This window comes from Lasioglossum baleicum, chromosome 10 (assembly GCF_051020765.1).
Source record: "Lasioglossum baleicum chromosome 10, iyLasBale1, whole genome shotgun sequence".
NCBI lineage: Eukaryota > Metazoa > Arthropoda > Insecta > Hymenoptera > Halictidae > Lasioglossum > Lasioglossum baleicum.
The window spans coordinates 13,089,967-13,110,372 of NC_134938.1; the positions used below are offsets into that span (position 1 = coordinate 13,089,967).

General features: G+C 38.3%; 1 protein-coding gene across 4 annotated transcripts in view; it reads right to left on the reverse strand.

Annotated features, from left to right (window-relative positions):
* Positions 1–20,406, reverse strand: part of LOC143213031 (A disintegrin and metalloproteinase with thrombospondin motifs 9) — a 128,233-nt gene that overhangs the window by 79,721 nt on the left and 28,106 nt on the right. For 3 of the 4 annotated variants that reach the window (XM_076432475.1, XM_076432476.1, XM_076432474.1), the window contains exons 2-4: positions 9,831–9,956; positions 6,725–6,885; positions 3,410–3,535 (exon numbers count right to left, since the gene is read on the reverse strand). In XM_076432475.1, the coding sequence (XP_076288590.1) occupies positions 3,410–3,535; positions 6,725–6,885; positions 9,831–9,956 (413 nt within the window). Of the gene's footprint in view, positions 1–3,409; positions 3,536–5,277; positions 6,641–6,724; positions 6,886–9,830; positions 9,957–20,406 lie in introns of those variants that run through there. The other variant, XM_076432478.1, reaches the window with a different exon arrangement.

The following is a 20,406-nucleotide window of genomic DNA, read 5'->3' on the forward strand; positions in this document are numbered from 1 at the left end:
GCCACCTACCAACGCGTTACCCTGCGAAATGTGCCGGGAATGCGGCCGTAAAAACGCTTAGGCCACTTGCAACTGTCTCTTCGCAAACCAGTAAATACTTTTATCGCCTGCCTCTTTACTGGACGCGAGATAATCGAACAAAACGACGTACTTCATTGCGCAGAACTTGATGAAAATTTGTTTTACACTATCGACATAGCAAGACAGTAAAAAAAAGATTAAAAGTTGACTTTTACAACATTTATGAAAATTTTAAAATTTCGTTTTGTAGACTCAAATAAATGCTGAGAATTTCAGCGATATTTTGGCCAATTGGTTAATAAGTTATAAACAATTAAAAATCCGCATTGGTCGCATTTGTACTTAATTAATACGAAATTTCATACAATAATAAAAAGTTAAGCAAATCAATGGCTTTCGGAAGAATACATTTTTTAATTGAGTTTATTATCTTGCTACAGGAATTTTATTTCATTATTAAATAATAATAATAATAAATAATGATAAAAATTATTATCTCTAATAATAAAAATGAATTACTTACAGCAAGATAATAAACTCAATTAAAAGATGTAGTCTTCTGCAAGTTATTGTATTATTTAATTGTTTTGCAATTAATTCGATAGATGAACGAAAATCGACTACAAATGTCGAATAAATTTGATAATCATCAAAACTCGTCGCATAAAATGGAAGTAGGCTGTACGTTCTCCAATGTTCAGAATCAGGATTTTCCTGAGAGTCTCAGGAATGGCGTAGACAGTAATTCTGTGAGTTATTGAAATATTGAATTTGACGACTGGGAAACGGTGAAAGGTCTAGCTTCACATGATGTTCGAAACTTGATTGTAAATACGAAAAAACGGAATTCTCGGGTCGACTTTTAGACTGTCCCGTGGATTACCTAATTGATGATGTAGAAGCGAAGCGGAAGCGTTCTTAAGTTAGCAGGTCTAACAAATTGCGAATGTGTCTGTGCATGTAGTCGTCGTCGGTGGACTTTTACTGTGAGACAGGAATATTAAGGCTGTCGGCGTAGAAATTTGCAAACTGTTATCAATTCGCACATTTATTATTGTCGAATAGTTCACCACTTGGAGGCTTGATTAATGGAGCCTGATTTTTTGGACAGAGTGGTTAGGCTACTTTGATGTGTACTTGAAAATGTACTGTTTGCTGGTATATACAGGGTGTCCCAGCCAAAGCAGGCCACCTAAATATCTCCTTTATTTTTAATAACACAAAAAAAATTTATTGCATAACTTAAATGGTATCGAAGGAGGAATATCATAGAAGAACAATTTTTTTGTCCGGTTATTTTTCAGTTTTTTCAAGGTCATCATTATTTTTTATCGGGAAAACTATTTTTAAAATTGGATCTTGTTAATGACTTAAGCATATTCAAATGTATTTTTTCAGCTGCTACAAGATGGAATAGAAAAAAATAAGTTTTCCCGATAAAAAAATAGCGATGACCTTGAAAAAAACTATGATAAAATGACTGGACAAGATATTGTTCTTCTAAGATATTCCTCCTTCGATACCATCTAAATTATGCTACAAATATTTTTTTCGTGTTATTAAAAATAAAGGAGATATTTAGGTGGCCTGCTTTGGCTGAGACACCCTGTATATGTTGGAAGTATTTTAAAAAATTAGTATTGTGTAATAAAAATTCCCTGAAAATTGATTAAAATTAATTAACTCGAAAAATTGAAGCAGATAGGTTCGTAGAGCAAGAAAAAGACTATGCATTTGTATACTTTACCTAACAAAATACAAAATCGCGGGAAAAAGTTAAATTCAAAAAAGGCGGGAATTTATTACACAACTCAATAGATGGAGTTTAATTTCAATTTGTACTTGTGACTTGGAGTTGACGAAGAAAATTTTTATTTCGCATAATGATCCACAGTATAGCGATAACCTCGGTTATGTTTATCTGTTCCCAGTCACGGTACTCCCGCAAGGGTTTCACAATGCTTCAGCCTCATGCGTACGAGCATTGAGCGTGCCTGAAGAAGTGCAGGAACGGCAGAAAACAAAAATACCTGTTTATACGAAGCACTTGAAGCAGAGTCGCCAGAGACAAGACTAGTCTCCCCACTCTACCGTCCCCTTCTACGTCATTCCCCCACGCTTCCGTCACGGTCCGGTCACGTGACGCGCTCTGTCCACGAAACGTGTTGTCTAAATTGTAAGCCCACGTAAAATAGTTTCAAAACATAACTTCCAGAATTCTTTCTGCAATTCAAAACTTGGGATTTCTTTCAAAAAATTTTTTTTCACGTTGTGTGGCAAACTAATTGTTCTTACTTCTGAAAAAAGTTCAAGTCGTATGGTCCAATATTAACACTAGGTTTACGGGACTCGTCAGAATGACGGGTTCTAATATTCTTAATTTGCGATTATTAACACTAAACCTACCACTGCCACACAGTCATATGACTAGTTTTATATTTTTCATCTTACAATAATTGAAATTACGAAATTGCTTACATTTCTTCATCTACGCACATATTGTAATCAAAATTGCACAAAATCTAAATAAATAGAGTTTTAGTAAATTAAAACATTTCAATCATTTTTAGTGCTCGGTACGATTAGTATTAAGATTGCACAGATGCTTCCCTGAGGAATTATTTATCAAATTTATTTCTTGGGGTATACACTATTGGAAAAATGGCAAAAAATTTTAATAGACACGTTCTTGTTATGTTTATAAAATAATGTGAAATAGCTGTTGCTAGACCTCCGTATACCCAGTGTTAAAAAAGATATCGTATTTTTTACAGTGTCCGAATATTAGTGGGCGTCACTCTATGGTCTAAGGTGGCGCATCTGTCGCAATGTCACGTGACTAATCCGGCACTGGCGGAGATGGGGTAACTTTTTCCCCTCAATTCCCGTTCCCTTCCCTGATCTGGCGACTCTGACTTGAAGTACGCCTTTGTTAGCTTGGCAAACAGAAGGTATTTTCACAACTGTTTCATTCTGGCAACACGCGAGTCTGAAAAGGAATTCGCGAGAGAGAGAGACGGGTCCCTAGAGAGGTCACTTGGACGATGACTTCTAAGGAGGATGCGCCGGAGCGGAAAACGTATTTTTAGACGACAACCGAGCACCAATATTTTCATGTAGCCGCCCGATCTTATTTAGGCTGGCTCTCCGATATTTTCAGGAAGTCTGGAAGAATCTCCCTCGAAAATCGAATGCTGTCGTTTCGAGGATTTATCGCGACTAGACGGCGGATCTTTTTTTCAATTTTCTTAATTATTTTCATCACATTTTACCATGAATGCATAACATCCGCGGTCTAATTACACAATATTTCATCCAAGAGAATAATTAATTTAGGATCTGGAATGTTGTGCTCCATAAAATGATAAAAATGTGAACAATGACTTACCATCCCGTGACAAAGGCTGACGCTAACGCAGGAAGCAGGATCTCCGTCTACGGTGCCGCTGTAAAAGCATCCAAGTTCATGGCCCGGATGTTCTCTCCTGCTGGTATTCGCGCTCATGTGAGTTATCTACACAAACAGCGAGAAACAATTGCGGTGTAATCAATCCGAAAATACATTCCGCGGTGAAACTTCTATTTTCATTCGTTCACAATGATTCGGGGAACCGCGTACATATCTCGCTTCGCGAATGGACGGTGTCAAGAGCCAGGGCTTGAGAACGGTTAACTTGCTTCTTGAAAACCGTTGTGAAGCAGCTTTATTTCGATTGACACGTCGACTGTCAGTTACGTAATTATGTGACACGATTGTGCATCCATCTTGGATATGAGTGGAATTTATGTATTGTATTTTAGTATATTTTGGTATATTTTAGTATGTTCTTAATACTACATATGTTTTACCCGTGGACCAAAAATAAAAGTCATTCTAAAATTTTCTACGACAAAAGCCATTAATAAAAAGTTGATTATTATTGAAATTTAAGATAATGTACACAAAATATAAAGAAAAGAATTCGAAAAACAAAATGATTAACAAATATCGATTTTTATACTCTTTGGTTACAAATAACAGTTATGCCAGAAATGGGCAAGATTTCACGCGCATGCGCGACAAACAGTAACGTATCTATGATGAGGTAGCTAGCAAAGCCCTGAGGCAGTTATATTGGCGTGAATGTACCGTGAAACAATCTGTACCAGACAAAAAGACTCCAGGACGTGTCCTACGAGTTACAAAACACATATACACAAATACACTTGTTATACATTCATTTTTCAGAATCAAATCGTATAAATTTTTAAAAATTCTGCGGGGTGCTCAAGGTACTCCATTTCATCGAGAATCTTACTATATTGAGGCTAATCGCCGCCATTTGTAACCAATACGATTTTAGTCGATGAAATACTTGTAATTCTTTTTGGTTATAACAGTTATGGTCCCAGGTTTTAACATACAATACTGTGTTCTAACATATTATATTTTATTCGAACATGTAATACTATGTTCTAACCTATTATATTTTATTCGAACATGTATTACTATGTTCTAACCTATCATATTTTATTCGAACATGTAATACTATGTTCTAACCTATTATATTTTATTCGAACATGTAATACTATGTTCTAACCTATTATATCTTATTCGAACATAAAATACTAAGACTCTAACCTAACATATATGCACAAATGCATAAAAACCCGGCGGAAAGTAAAAAGATACTTTCTAAATATGTATGTTACGTGCAAATAGCTTCTGTAACTTTGAATTTGAATATCAGTGCGTATCTTGTAAACAGAAAATGTGTGAAAAATGCAGAGAGACATTTAACAATTTCTTGCGCAAACCCTGCAAAATTTCTACCGACGCAAATTCGTTGCTTGCTCGAAAAAAAATATAGTCGCGAAGTTTAATACTTAGCTATCGGATATTCATAGCGAAACATTTAAAACAATTTAAAAACCATCATATTACACGGCCAGTCGCTCTTTTAACACCTCGGCTATTACGAGCATCGATGCACGGAACCGACATTATGCAAGTCTCAACGGCACGGTGCACCGTTCAACCGTCAAAGATGATATCTTGTGTATTAGCATAGTAATAACGCGCTAGCATAGTATAACGTAATGGGATTAACATCGATGAAAGCGTCTCTGGTTAGATTAAACTATCGCTTCTGGAATGAAAGCTTCAAACAAACGAACCAGCGATATTTCATTCGTTTAACACCGACGCAAAGATAATATGAGGTGTATAAATAAGTTCGGTGCCTTTTGAGCATACTTTTTATCTGAGGAACTTACCCTTCTGTATTCTCCCAAGCTTCTTCAAACGAACGGAGATTGCTTGTAGAGTTACATCAAGTTCCTCAGCAAGTTTTTGTTGTCTTTGACAAGGATTTTCATTCAATAATTGCTGTGATTCCTCATCCTGCACTTTTCTCGGCATTCCACTGCGTTCTCCATCAAGGAGATCAAAACTTCCACTACAAACTCTTTGGAACCACTTCTTGCATGTTTTATAGGTTATATATTCACCTAACGCGGAACAAATCATTTTCGTAGCCTCAGCAGCATTTTTCTTTTCCTCAAATGCAAAAATACAATGTCGAATGTGCTGTTTCTCAAACGCCATGGTATTGTTTTTTGAGGTTATGCACCAACTAGCGTGAATTTATGTAGTCCGTTCAGTAGGGTAAGGTTGGTGCTTTGAAACGTTAAAACGGCGGGAAAAAATTTTTATTTGAAATGCAATCACAATTATATGTAAAAGCACCGAACTTATTTGTACACCTAATACATTCTAATATCAGTTTATAATAAATGCAATATTCTTGCTCGTCTTTTTTGGATTGAAACGATAGCTCTCGACGTTTCTAAATAAAAATTAAAGATAAAATTATTTTACATGTATATTACTGTGCAAAAGAAACAATCACCCAGTATAATTATAAGATATAATAACAAACAATATCTTTATGTAGAAATTGTATTGTACATGATTAAAATTTATTGCATTTAAAGTATTAGATAATCTGCAATAACACATATGTAATACATTCTCAGAACTGTTCAATCAAACAGCGGAATCCTTTTTCAAAACTTACTGTGTTCTTATTTTATTTTTTACGCTGTTCTATTAAATATGGCCGCTTGCTTCTTTCTTTTGCACAGTAGTGTATAACATGATAAGCTCAAAAAATGGCGAAAAGTGATATACAACAGACTAGAAATATTCTATTATTAATAATATATTCAAAAGAAAATTACGCAAGATTATTTGTTAATATCGTACCTGTATTTGTTTAGTTTCGCGCTTGTCCCTTTTTATGTAAATTTTAGGTTAAGACTTTTTTCTTTGTTGTTTTTTTCTGTTTTTATCAGTTCTACTGTAAACAACTGTAAACATTTGTATAAAAGGGGACCTCGGTCCGTATATAATAATAATAATAATATATAATTTGTAAGATTTTTATTCATTTTATTTTTGAATTTTAATTGAACTAGGAACTTTCATTCCAACCCAAAATTACAGTCGCCAGATTAAAACTTGTCTCCCCACTCTACCTTCCCCTTCTACGACGCCATTCTCCCACGCTCTCACACAACGTCACGTGACTAGTCACATGGTACTGACAGGGAGGGGGTAACTTTTCCTCCTCGATTCGTGCTTCCTCCCCTCATCTGGCGACCGAACGCGTCTTGGAATAAACTAATATATTTAAGTGTGAGTATTAAAATTAGCTCTTACTTTAAAATTCGGCGAGATGAAACTGGAGTCGTGTGCTAAACGCAGCCGGAAACGTTTTCCGAAGGCAGTGAACTCGTACTGGGGGTGAGGATCCCAGACTTTGGCTGTAGCGAGGCGGAAGTGACCGCTGTTGTGCCTCTTGGCAGTAGAATATGGATCAGCTGCGAACAGATTTATTTAATTATTAATAAATTGATAACCCTTCAATTTTATGCAAAAGTTTTAGTCTTTTTTACTAGATCAAGCACGATAATCACACTGTAGATTTTACAGATTTACAGTAAAGCCTTGAGCTAAAAGCAAAATTGATATCTCTTTCATTGCGGGGCGTACCGAGACGCTCGAGCTGCCAAGTGGGCGTGGTTACAAAGGAATACTAGGACTACAGGATCTAAGAAACAGCACGGACCCCAGGGGTTTTCTTAGATCAAGGCTTTATGCGATCTTTATGCAAAATAAGCTTTCTTTCTTTTTCCGTGTTAAAAATGATATATTGGCACTCATAAATTTTTTTTACACTTTATATTCTTATTTTTAGTTATTCATTTATAATAAAAATAACGTGGCGATGGAAGCAGTAGAATGATTGAAAAAATTTGGGAATATTATTGAAAATTGTTATTGAAAAATCATTTAAACAAATTGGTATGCAGCAGCTGTTGCAGAACACTTTGTTTTTGCATAAAGATCCAGTCCGATTATATCCTAGAGTTTCTTCACACACCTATCGTGACGGACTTTGTATGACTGATCATTCTTACTTCACGCGTTCAACAGAAGAAATCCGTGCTAGTTACCAACTAGTTCATTTGTCACGAGTAATTGTTGACGATTGGCAGGCGACAAGCGACCGATGCGTGACAAAACAGCAATGTCGCGCTCTTGCGTTTAACTCGACGTTGTACCGTTCGAACAATTCTTTTCCTTTGACCATGCTCGCCTATCTAGTTTCACATCTGACCGCAAACGTGTTCCACACCGAAGACTACTATTTCGGTAACTGGTTTTTTCCATTTTCTATTCTGCATCCGGAATTTTAATTCATCTCTGTTCCACACGCAGATTGAATTTGATACAACGTGCGTGGAAAATTCTGGTAAATTATTATTTATTGTAAATGATCATTTCTAACAAAAATTAGACCCATCGCAAAACACTAGAAACATTTGATCAATGGAACAATGGCATCAGACTGCTTGCAGAGACTGCTGCATCAGCCCTTCCTTGACTTAAACTTTTTATTTGAAATATTTTTTTCTCTGTAATTTAGTTTTCAAGATATTCCAGGTGGCCAGGACAAATGCCTCACCTTGTATTATGATGAATTCCATTTTTTTTTAACTACTCTACAATTCTTCCAAAAATGTCTATAATACAAACTAGGTAGCAAGTACATTAAAAAATATTTTTTACAGGTCGAGTAACATTTAGAAATCTCTGGGTCCATATCGACGCGTTACTTAAAAAGGCATCGTTCACTCTTGTTGATTAATTTCCATTAAAAATTGTGCAATTGATCAACTAAAAAAATTAATGGTTCCAGATAAAGCAGGTGAAAAAATATGAAAAAATGTTGAACGATTCTCGAAACAGTCCGCCCGTCGAGTGTTCAGGTGCATTCAATTATTTACGAGTATAAAATCGTGCAGTGTTGTTTCAACACCTTGGCCACGATATTGCAAAATGACAAAGTTTCATAAAATAGAGGATCCGGTTCCAAGAAGCAAGACATTGTACCTGCCAAGTAACAGCCGCGTGCTCATCAATATTTTCACTATTAAATCAGGATTAGCCTAGATCGGTGGCGGAGGAGCCAAAGAGGCTGGAATGAATAGGATCGGGCCTGGTGCCATTCCGCAACCCGGCGATTTACGCTTCCGAGAAGCGAGATCGCAGATCGATCGTGTCCTTTATAAATATCTGGTTCCGTCCGCGCGTTGTCTGCGTTTTATCTGGTTTTATCGGCGAGGTGGTTTCGTTTCGAGCGTGTGCACGGGTGTGTGCACGCACCGCCTCTCCCGTCCCGCACAATCGAGAACTTAACGAGCTGAACTTGATAAAGGTGGTGCACGAGGCTTGTGGCTTGTGCCACGCCGGCTTCGGAACGCGTCGAACCTCTCACGCACGCGTGTTCCATCATCGAAATGCATCGGAACGCATCGCGGTCTAATTGCGCTAATTTGAATCGCCGCGGCTTCGGGTTCTTTTGCGCGCCGGCCGCCCAGGCGATGGCTTTGAGCGTCTCGCGAACTTTTCTTATTTTTGTTCTTTTCATCTCACGAAACTTCCATCATCGCGTTCTTCAAGTTTTTCTGATTAAAATGAAACCAAACACAATATCATTGCGATTATAATTACTCCTGTAATAAGCGATTGAAGTTTCAAATTTTGGTTTTTCATTAAGCAGACTTGTACCATCGTATTCGCCTCGTTTTTCTGATTGAAATGACACCAAACACGATATAGTTACGATCGAAATTGCTTGTGCAGCGAGCGAAGTTGAGAATTCGTGCACCTCTACCGTAAATGTTAAGCCAGAAATTTTAATAATTGTGATCATAATTGTATCGTGTTTGGGCTGATTTTAATCAGAAAAATATCAGAAGTTATTTAGTAAAGGTTTCATAAATATCTAATTGAAAACAAGTTTTATCTTAATGGCTCGTAGAAAACTGATTAATTAAGTTTACTATTTCGCTATAGTATGTGATATATTGTACTATTTAAATCCACATGCATTCTGCAAGGCATATAAAACAATACTGGTATGTTGGTCATCGCAATACCGTCGGGTTAAAATGGCCCGGTATTGAACAAGGCTGAATCAAGCATGGATCAGATCTTTCGCTAGCTTGCGAACCACGTATAATCGTTTAACACGCTCGCGAAAACCGTAACACGATCCATGAACTTGATATTCGTTTCTCGTTTACTTCTTTCATCCAGACGTTCGCATTCTTCGGTCACAGACTTACGCTTGTTTTCCGTTGCTAGTGATGGGAACGATTTTCGCAGAAACAACGGATTCGAATCGTCGGAAATGCGAATAAATATTGTTACGCTACTCTATAAGGTATCAAGAAGATTATCGATCAATGCAACTTACGTGGATCCTCGAACTGATTCTCACTGATCTTCCTGAGTCGAACGTACTCCACATCTGATTTTTTCGAAGATGGCGCCTCGATCGACTTGTTTCGTTTCTTCGAAGTTTCCAACGGGTCTGCAACCACTGCAACAGAAGCATGCCATACTCATTAGTTTAATAAAACAGACACACTTTGCAATCTTAAAATTATATATTGAAGCTGCTCTTTACTTTACCGGGCTCAAAATATGTGCCTTTCCCCTATAAATTATTATGTATTTGGTTGTAATCTGGTAGATTTGTACCCGGGGTGACTGCAGATCGAAGTTTTGATCCTGTAGGATCAATGGTTGACGAGTAATGCTTGCTTAAAGTTGAGCAATCTGCAGTGTTTTTGACAGGTAAGGCAGCCGCCATATTGGTGACGTGGCCATTTGTACCTTGCTCCCCCCCCTCCCCGACCTAATCACCAACCAACTGCGCGACACTACAAACTAATATGGCGGCGCCCTTACCAGTCAAAAACACTGAAAAATGCTCAACTTTAAGCAAGCATAACTCCTGAACCATTGATCCTACAGAATCGAAACTTCGATCTACTGGATTACATGACAGGCACAAATGTTGTATAATATTATAAAAATAACAAGATTAAATTTATTTATATTTTGTGCAATTTTTACTATAATATATAGTGGAGGCAAAAAATATATTCAAGAAATTCCCATGAAACCACCTGTACAATTTCAACAATCGTCAAATAAAAGATCTAAAATGGACCAGTTGACCCTTCGTGGTAGGTTTAGTGTTGAATTTGTTTCCTTATTTGTTAATTTGCTGTTTCGAGTATCTCGGGAAGAATCCTACGCTACATCTTTCCACTTATGCAGCTAAATATACATAGTTCTCGCGATTTCATCAATCGCTATTTCCTATGCTAATGTAATGTACAAAGACAGTATTGACCTCTTCCTAGGGTCTGTGGGTTTATTGAAGAGTGCCTCGTGCAAAGTATATTGACCTTCGCGGGCGATTTGTATCAGTCGTTACAAAGTTCTAGATCTCTTCACAGCAATTGATTTTGATGCATCGATGAATGGCAAAGAAAAATTTTCTTCAAGTATCTAGCATTATGATTTATGACACTAATTGTAAGTCAGTTACGTTTATTTACTGAGAGCCTACTTTAGAATTTTCAAGAAACTGTTGGCTCTCGAATATTAAATATGCATTTCTAAAATTTTGAAAATCGTTTATACAATATTCGTATAAAAGATATGAAGATAATACACAAAGACAATAAAATGCTCACACGAATTGAACCTGCTGTAATTTCGTAAAAAACAATCGTACGGCAACAAACTCGGACTCATTTTAAAGCGCGAACATTCTACTTTCACATACCATTGATCATTTCCCTCGAAAATATTTTTACACGTTGCAGCAAATGGGAAATTAAAGATCCGTTTCTCTGAAAACTGGTACAAATTGAAACCTTTGTAGAAACGTTAAAAAATTTTTTCTGTGAATAGATATTTCACAGATTTGAAGATTAAAGTTTCCTCTTTCCAACGAGACCTTAAAAATTGATGTGCGATGACAAATAGATGCACATTTTTTTTAGAAACGCTTTGATCACTTTTTGGGGAGAAAGTTTTTCACCTGTAGTGGGAAATTGTTTCAAATTTTCTCTATCCCTGGTACTGTGATTGCGTTTGTAGAAGACTTTAATAGCGGTGGCCATCTAGTTCGAGATAAGTCGATGTATCGAGCGTCCTGTACTCCACGCACGATAGTACGCTCATTGCCTTATCAAGACGGTGACGCTACATTAAATTACTATAATACAAATTTAAACGAGGATTCGCGCGATAACCCCGCGTCAGTTTCTGAGCTGAATCGGAATTAGTCGTCAGTCGGGTATCTGTCTCACTATCCGTCCGATAAATAACGAACGGAGGAAAAAAGATGCGAATGACGGGAAACCGTGCGAACAACGAACGTTGTTGCGCAACAACCTTGCTTAGAATCGATTAGCCGACCTTCCTTGTCGCACAAAAATCGAAATTCTTTCGCGATATCTCATCGACCGTGACCAACAGCATCGCAAGTGTACGTACATCGTGATCTTTTGATTCGATGATTTATCAGAGAGTCACCCGTGACTTCTCGAAAACAAAGAAACGGTCGGCTCTTTGCTAAAGTAATAAACATTTCAATTTTTTGGAAACAGAAACATCAAAATTATTAAATTATTAATTAATAAATATATTAAAATATTTATTGCATCCCCTGTTATGTTTAACTGAAATCAAATTGAGGAACAAGGAAGATATTTCAAAATCCAAAAATGTTGAAAAAGCGGCCTCGAAAACCAGAACACCCCGAAAACATAACTCGCTATAAAAATATATAACTGCTGTGATTTTCATTATATTGACTTGAAAAAAATCAAGCATGTAATTCAAACAGCGATAAATACGTATGCAAAATCCAAATGCAAAAAGTTCAATGGTTCTTCTGAAAAAAATTGACACAACAGCCTTGAAAAGCAAAACATCCCCTAAAACATACTTCATAGAAAAATATATAACCCCCCGGTGATTTTCATTATTTTGACTTGATAAAAATTAAGCATGTACTTCAAACACCAATAAATAGGTATGCAAAATCCTAATGCAAAAAGTTCAACGGTTCTTCTGGAAAAAATTGACAAAACAGCCTCGAAAAGCAAAACACCCCGCAAAACATACTTCATATAAAAGTATGTAACTCCTGTGACTTCGATTACTTTTACTTGAAAAAAATCGTACATGTACTTAAAACACCAATAAATATGTATGCAAAATCCTGATGTCAAAAGTTGGACACTTCTTCTGAAAAAAAATCTTAAAAATTGGAAAAGCGCCCTCGAAAACCAGCACACCCCGAAAACATAACTCACTATAAAAATATATAATTCTTGTGATTTTCATTATTTTGACTTGATAAAAATCAAGCATGTACTTCAAACATCAATGAATACGTACGCAAAATCCTGATGTAAAAAGTTCAACGGTTTTTGTGAAAAAAATTCTTAAAAATTGGGAAAGCGGCCTCGAAAACCAGAACGCCCCTACGTGGGTATAGTGCGAAGGACAAAGCGAACTGTTTATTAGCTCCGCGGCGTTGTTAACGATCGCAGGGGCGAGGCAGCGGGTTCAGCATTACCTTCGGGTTCCGCCTTCGACAGATTCCCCGACGAAGGTAGACAGCGAAGCTCGTAAATCTCAGTCAGCCGATAATTGATCCAGCCGATCTGAATGCCGGGTTACGCGAACTCAATCAAGCCGCGAACAATGACGAACAAACGATTTCCTGGTGTATCCGGGGATACAGACTGTGTACTATGGTCCAGGCGGAAGGGGATGTCACATTTCTCGGGGCCTGTCAGCGTGACGCTAATTAGGGCCCGAGCAAATCATCCGATCGCTGATTGGAAAACGCTGCGGCGTGTTTCTGCGCACTGAGTCGGGCCGGGCCGGGCGGTTTTTCGTGGAACCTATCCGTTCGAGCGTTCACGCGCAACCGAGCGCGTTAATTGCGCATAAGCGATGCTCGAGTCAGCTAGAAAGCAGCAATTATCGACAGCACTTAACTGGAAAAACATTGTTTCACTTTTTTCTTCGTGTGCGTATTCCTGCCACAGGAATTTTCCTTCCTCGTTGAAAGATGGATTTAACAGCCGCGTCCTTTACGTTTCTTGAAAACGCAACCTTAACCGAATCCGTTTACGCGGAAACTGAGGTCTCGTTGCACCGAGCGATTAACATTCTTCCGTTTAATGGTGATTTTAACGGAATTAACGGTAATCGATGCACGCGGTAATTGCGGCTTTAGCAGGCCGCACTAATTGTTTTCTTAGAGGCAGATTGTTTGTTAGTCACTTAGAGCTGGTTGTTAGTCACTGCTTTTATGCCTCACGCTGGTTTGTTATTTATGTTATTGGGGACGTTGTTGTTACTTAATTTTATGCTCAACCTTTCGCATTCGGAGCCGAATTTCTTTTCCGACCTGAAATATTTCCATTTTATACATATGCTTTTCCTAATTTTATCGATATAGGAAGAAGTATCGATTATTAAAATATGAGATACGTTTAGTAGTTTATTGAATACAAATTTGAGTAAACTTTACTTTACCGGACACAAAATTTGTATCTTTATCCTATAAATTATAATGATCGAAGTTCCGATCCTGTAGGATCAATGGTTCAGGAGTTATGCTTGCTTAAAGTTGGGCATTTTTCAGTGTTTTTGACAGGTAAGGGCACCGCCATATTGGTTTGTAGTGTCGCGCAGTTGGTTGGTGATTAGGTCGCGGAGGGCGGCAAGGTAACAGGCTCGCAGTCATCACTGCAAACCAATATGGTGGCGCCCTTAACTGTCAAAAACACTGAAAAATGCTCAACTTTAAGCAAGCATAACTCCTGAACCATTGATCCGACAGGATCGAAACTGCACCCGCCCCGGGTACAAATCTACTGGATTCCATTACCAAATACATCATAATTTATAGGAGAAAGGCACAAATTTTGAGTTCGATAAAGTAAAGAGCAGCCACGAATTCAATAAGGCAACAAATATTTTGAATAATGGTATAAGAATTATTAGAGTGGCGGTCTCGAGTGCAAAGGGTTAATAAATCAGGATAATTAATTTTTCTGATAAAATAATAAAGTAGACATAGAATAAATATAAATTTCCTTTTTGCACTAGGATATTATTAAAAATGTTCTGTGTAAAAATTAAAAATGTTCTAATGTATCCAATTAAATGTTCTCATCTGTCTAATTGTTGTAGCTGTTAATTATTTAAACAGAGAGAGATTCCTTAGTTGCTTCTGTGTCTTGCAGCAAGAAAATTTCAATTTTGCATAAACATTGGTAATCCGGCTACTACTGTCTGCAGTTTGGATGATTGATGATCGCGATACCCTAGAATCACATATTCCCCAGAAACAGTTTCCTCCGTGTTCTCTCATGGCTGATAAAATACCAATGACCCAACATAATAACTCATGCGACGATACCAAGGGAACGTCACGATAATCCGTGCAAACACTCGACAGATAATCCGACGTACACTTTACTAAATAATTCGTAATTAGACGCGCTGGAAAAAATGTCTCGGGTCAACCGATGATGACCCAACCGGTTTTTTTCTCAGTGCTTCGCTGTCGTAAAAGTGATTCCCGAGCATTGTTTCGCTAGCTTTCAGCAGCTGGACAACAACACGTGACGTGCATATCTACGTAAATGCAGACATCTCGGACTTAGATAAGCCAGCTTCTTTTTAGGTACCAACAAGTTTACTGAACACGGCCATTACTGTGCTCCCGGGTTGGCGTAGTTTCCCAGGATTATAGTTCTTGCAGCTCGCGTGCTTCTCGTTCTCGTGCTTCCACAAAAATAGAAACACTTGGAGGTTGATGAATGGAAAATTTCCAAAAAATTTTCTAACTTGGGAAGGACCCCCAGTGTCCGACTTCGATTTTGATAATTTTTTGCGAGATGATTGTATATGGATCCCTAATTATGTATGCAAAATCTTAGCTGTAGTTACTCAATACTTTAAAAGATATGAACAATTAAAGTTTCATACCTTGTTTGATACGAATAGTATGAAACTTTAATTGTTTATATCTTTGAAACTATTGAGTAACTACACCTAATACTTTGAACACATAATTAGGGATCCATATACCATTATCTCACAAAAAATTATCAAAATCGAAGTCGGACACTTGGGATCCATCCCTTGTAAGAATGCTGCCTGTGATATATTTCAGATTTTTTAAGTACTGTATACTTATCTTCAGACTGCGGATCTTTATGCAAAATAAAAATGTTCTGCATTGATTGTGCGAAGCAGAAGTAAAACAAAAATTGATTTTATCCTAAATGACTTTGTTACACGAAAAACAATATTACAATGTTCAGAAATTTTTCTAATCTTTTACCGTTTTATATTTCATCCAACCAATTTTTTTATAAATGCATCAAGATGCAGTCTACTTATCTTCTAAAAATCGATAAAATTTCGCAAATACTTATGCAGACAAATTTTTTCTCCCATTTTGCTTCAAAAATGTATAGTGTCCAATTAGCCCCGTGTACACTAATTTTATTAACAATTCTTTATTTATGTATGTACTTTATTGATTCCCCTTAGGGTTACAATTTTCTTACATTTTCACCTCAACCATATTCCCCACTTTTCCCGTTTCCCGTCTTCCTAAACTAACTTATATCCTACCTTATATCTATGCTTATAGCTTCAATTCTTCCGATTCAATTCTTTATTTATTATTATGCTATTTGTCCTGCTCTATAAAAGACGCATGGTCGCCGTAAACACACGTGGTACAGATAGAAAGCTTGAGCGGTTGCAGACAGGCTAGCCCCTCGCAATGGACGTGGCCATCGATAAAAATTCGTTTTGTTTGTACAGCCTTTGCGAACAGGCAGGCAAAGAGTGAAAGAGAAAGAGACACGCGAGCGAGTTCGTATCGAGTAACCACCACGCCTAGCGACTGCAATGTCTCAATTATTGGCGCGTTAATTTACGATATCCTCTCATTATAATAGAGAATTCTGCGGTAGTCCCCGTGGCATGGGGGCCACGCTACGGTAGACTGCGAGGCATAGTGCGCTGGAGCGTATTAGTTTGAGGCGTATTAGTTCGAGGCGTATTAGTTCGAGGCGTATTGGTTCGAGGCGCATTGAAACGACGCGACGCGTGCAGCTGAAAACGCAGCGCGCGTTTCATAGTGAAGCCGAACAATGAACTGAGAAATTTTGACGTCCCACTCGGGGACCAGCAACACATGGTATCCTGGGCCGTGTGTCGCTGAACAAAGGGACTTTACGTCATGTCCGAGGAGATTAAACGCCGCTTACTAAATGTCGACGCGTGGGCGGCCCCCGACGTGGGGCTCCGTTGCATTGTACAATTGCATAACAATGCACACGCTTGACCGGGGGAAAAGGGATTCGGTGATCCTAGGACAACGTTGTTACCGATTACGCGGCGGACACACGGGCAACGAGTACTCTCCGAGATAAGGGGACCACAATAATGCAGCCCCACAAGAGCCTTCGAGTGTGTCTATACTACGTGCACGTTTGTCACGGTTTAGGATCATTGTGGCACCGTGAAAACTATTTTAACGTGCCCGGATTGGGAATGATCGAACGTCTTGACCACGCCTCTTACAAATTCCTTGGGATTTTTGTATTTTTACCACGCTTATATTAGCTGGCCGTGTCGTTGTTGTATGCGTCAAATCTTGTAATCGAATTTTAAACCACTTCCCGGTGAGCTACAGACTTGAAACTTTAAACATAGCTCAGAACTGGATGACAATGCAATATTAAAAAACAAATTTTTAAAAAAACTGTGCGTGTAGGAGAAAAAAATATTTAAATATTAACCGTCACACCTCGTCGCGCGACGAGTACGTCATCGCGTTCAGCTTTTATTTTTATAGTCAATAATGTCACGATTTTATTTAAACTTACATTAAATTTTTGGGAGAACCAGGAAAAAATTTATTTTCTCCTTTTTAGTGCATTTGAATGCATAAGCGTGGATTTTGAAAAGTTTTCTTTTATATACATATATTTTTACAAATAAATTTCGGACGAAAAATTCTGAAAAAATTCGTGATGCTGCGTGCCGTCGAGTAGAATGTCCACGAATTTTTTCGTAAATTTTTCACAACCATACAGGTAGAAATAAATCAATGTTACCGAGAAGGATTTCGACTAATATACCAGGGGCTTGAAGAAACGGAAACAATGATATATAATAACTGTCAAAAGCTTCAGAGGAGAGGGTAATTGTGAAGAATAGTTGGTTCCCACGCCTAATCAGTAGGTCTCGGTGAAAAAGGCTGGTCGCGATTCATGCGACCCACCCTACGCGAATCGGGTTAATATTTCCAGGTCTCCATTAGATTGTCCACCGATGCGTACAGCTTTATCGATCCGGATCGAGTAACGAATAATAGAGACATTGTATGGCAGCGAGCCAGTCCTGGCCAGCCAGTTTAACAATTTTACGGCGGCGCACGACGAGTGCAACAAGATCAAATCGGCGACAATATGCTTGTCGAATAACTCCTCGCGGTGCTCGGTTCGATTTTAGCCGACCGTGTGCTCATTCTGTAATTTCATTTGAGGGCTGTATTACCTGTTGCGCAATCCATTGTATTCATAACGGCTGGTTCTAATGTACTATCATTACAGAACTATAAAGGATACAGGTCTTTTTCTCGTCGCGAACGATGCGAGTAGGTCAACGCGATCGTCGACTCGCGAGGAGAACTTTAATGTGTAATTTACGACGCTTTATTTCGGTCGCGAATGCATCGGCAAACTGAGATTATTATCTATTATAGTTTATCCATTAGAGTCACTCCGCTATGACAGAAATGCTGTTCTACAGAGTGGTTCACCTAAAGACAGCCACCTGAATTTCGTGATTCGGGTGAAACATATTTTATCTGTAATTCTCATAGTACAAAAGAGCCTTTCTCCTATAAATTATGATGCATTTGGTATGTAATCCAGTAGATTTATATCCGGGGCGAATGTAGATCGAAGTTTCGATCCTGTAGGATCAATGGTTCGGGAGTTATGCTTGATTGAAGTTCAGCAATCTGCAGTGTTTTTGACTGGTAAGGGCGTCGCCATAGTGGTTTGTAGTGACGGTCGAGGGAGGGGCGGCAAGGACCGGCGGTTCTGCTCGGTAAGCGGCTCGCGATCGTCACTACAAACCAATATGGCAGTACCTTTACCTGTCAAAAACACTGAAAAATGCTCCACTTTAAGCAAGCATAACTTCTGAACCATTGATCCTACAAGATCGAAACTTCGATCTGCAGCCGCCCCGGGAACAAATCTACTGTATTACATACCAAATATATCATAATTTATGGGAGAAAGGCACAAATTTTCATGGAAAATCAGAAAATCATGGAAACTTAACTGTAGAAATTCTGATCCGAGAAGTATTTGAATACTGAACACCCATCGAAGATCAATCTTTCCTCAAAAATGGAGCAAATTGAAACCTCTCTGGGAACGTTAAAAAATTTTTCCCGCGAATAGATCTTTTACGGAATTGAAGATTGAAGCTTCCTCTTTCCAACAAGACCTTAAAAAATTATGTACGATTTTTTTAGCCGATGTATCGGACTGTGAATGGAAGGTGGAAATGTAGATGCTACCTAAGTTATAACCTCTGAAACTGTGGAAGTCTACAAATCCCATTCTTGATAGTAGGAACGCTACGTATTACTCTGTAATAACTGTCAAAGAGTTAATTTAAGGCTCCGACCACCTAGCACTTAGGCTCTATTCTCCTAACTACTCTAATACTAGTCTTACGTAGACGCCTAGCATTAGACTCTTATTGATCAGTTCTGAGAAGCATGAATCGTTGCAGGTTGCATATGCACTAAAGCACAGTTCTCCGAGCAATATCGAACCGAAAACATAGGATTTCTGCACACCTAACTCTTTTTTTAAAAATAAAACAGCCGAAAAAAATTACGATAAACATTGAGTCTTACATTTTGCAATGACGTCTTAAAAGTTGATGTACGACTTTTTTAGCTAAAGAAAACGACTAAAACAAATCGTAGATCATTTCTTAAGGTCTCGTTGTAAAGAGCAAGCTTCAATCTTCAAATCCGTGGAAGATTCATTCCCGAAAAAAAATTTTTAACATTTCCACAGAGGTTTCAATTTGGAGCATATTTAGGAGAAATGGGTCTTCAGTTTCCCGTCCGCTGCAACGTGTACAAATATGTTGAAGAAAAATGAACAACGGCATTTGAAAGCAGATTGTTCACGCTTTAAAATGAGTCCAAGTTTGTTGCTCTACGATTATTTTTTACGAAATTACGACTGGTTAAATCAGGCCCGGGTAATTTCTTCCTAGCTACCAGGTTCCCCCACTATCAACTGCTGCCTCGCTGTCACGTGACGCAAAGTACGGTGGGGGTAACGTGAAATAGTTGGTAGTGGGGGAACAGAGATGATTTGTTACGCTCTCACCGATTAACGGCCAACATACTCGCGTTAACGAAAGTGTTGACGTATATATGGTTCTTCGAACTCTTTCCGGAAGCAGCTTCCCCTCGGAGAAACTTATCGCGTGAAAGGAGGTGGTGGGACCGTGGCTACGACCGCGAGAAATATGCGGTCAACCAAGAAATCGTATACTTTTCTTAAAGACACTCGACCTTTCGTCGCACGGCCTTGACGACTATCCGTGAAACCACGTCTCGTTTAAGTGTCCAGAAAAATCAGCCCTTTTTCTTGCTGCCTCGCGTTTCTGGAATCCCCCCTCGGCGCGCCGAGACCCGATCATCCTTGACTCGCGAGAACCGAGACCGGGATTTATCGATCGTATCAGTCTACCTTGCACAGAGATCCATTAAATCCCCGGGACAAAGTAAAATTGTTATAAGCATCTTCGCTGCATAGGGTGCCAAAAATCAAAGAAAAATGCATATTTCACACAGGAGGTTTAGAGGTACCAGT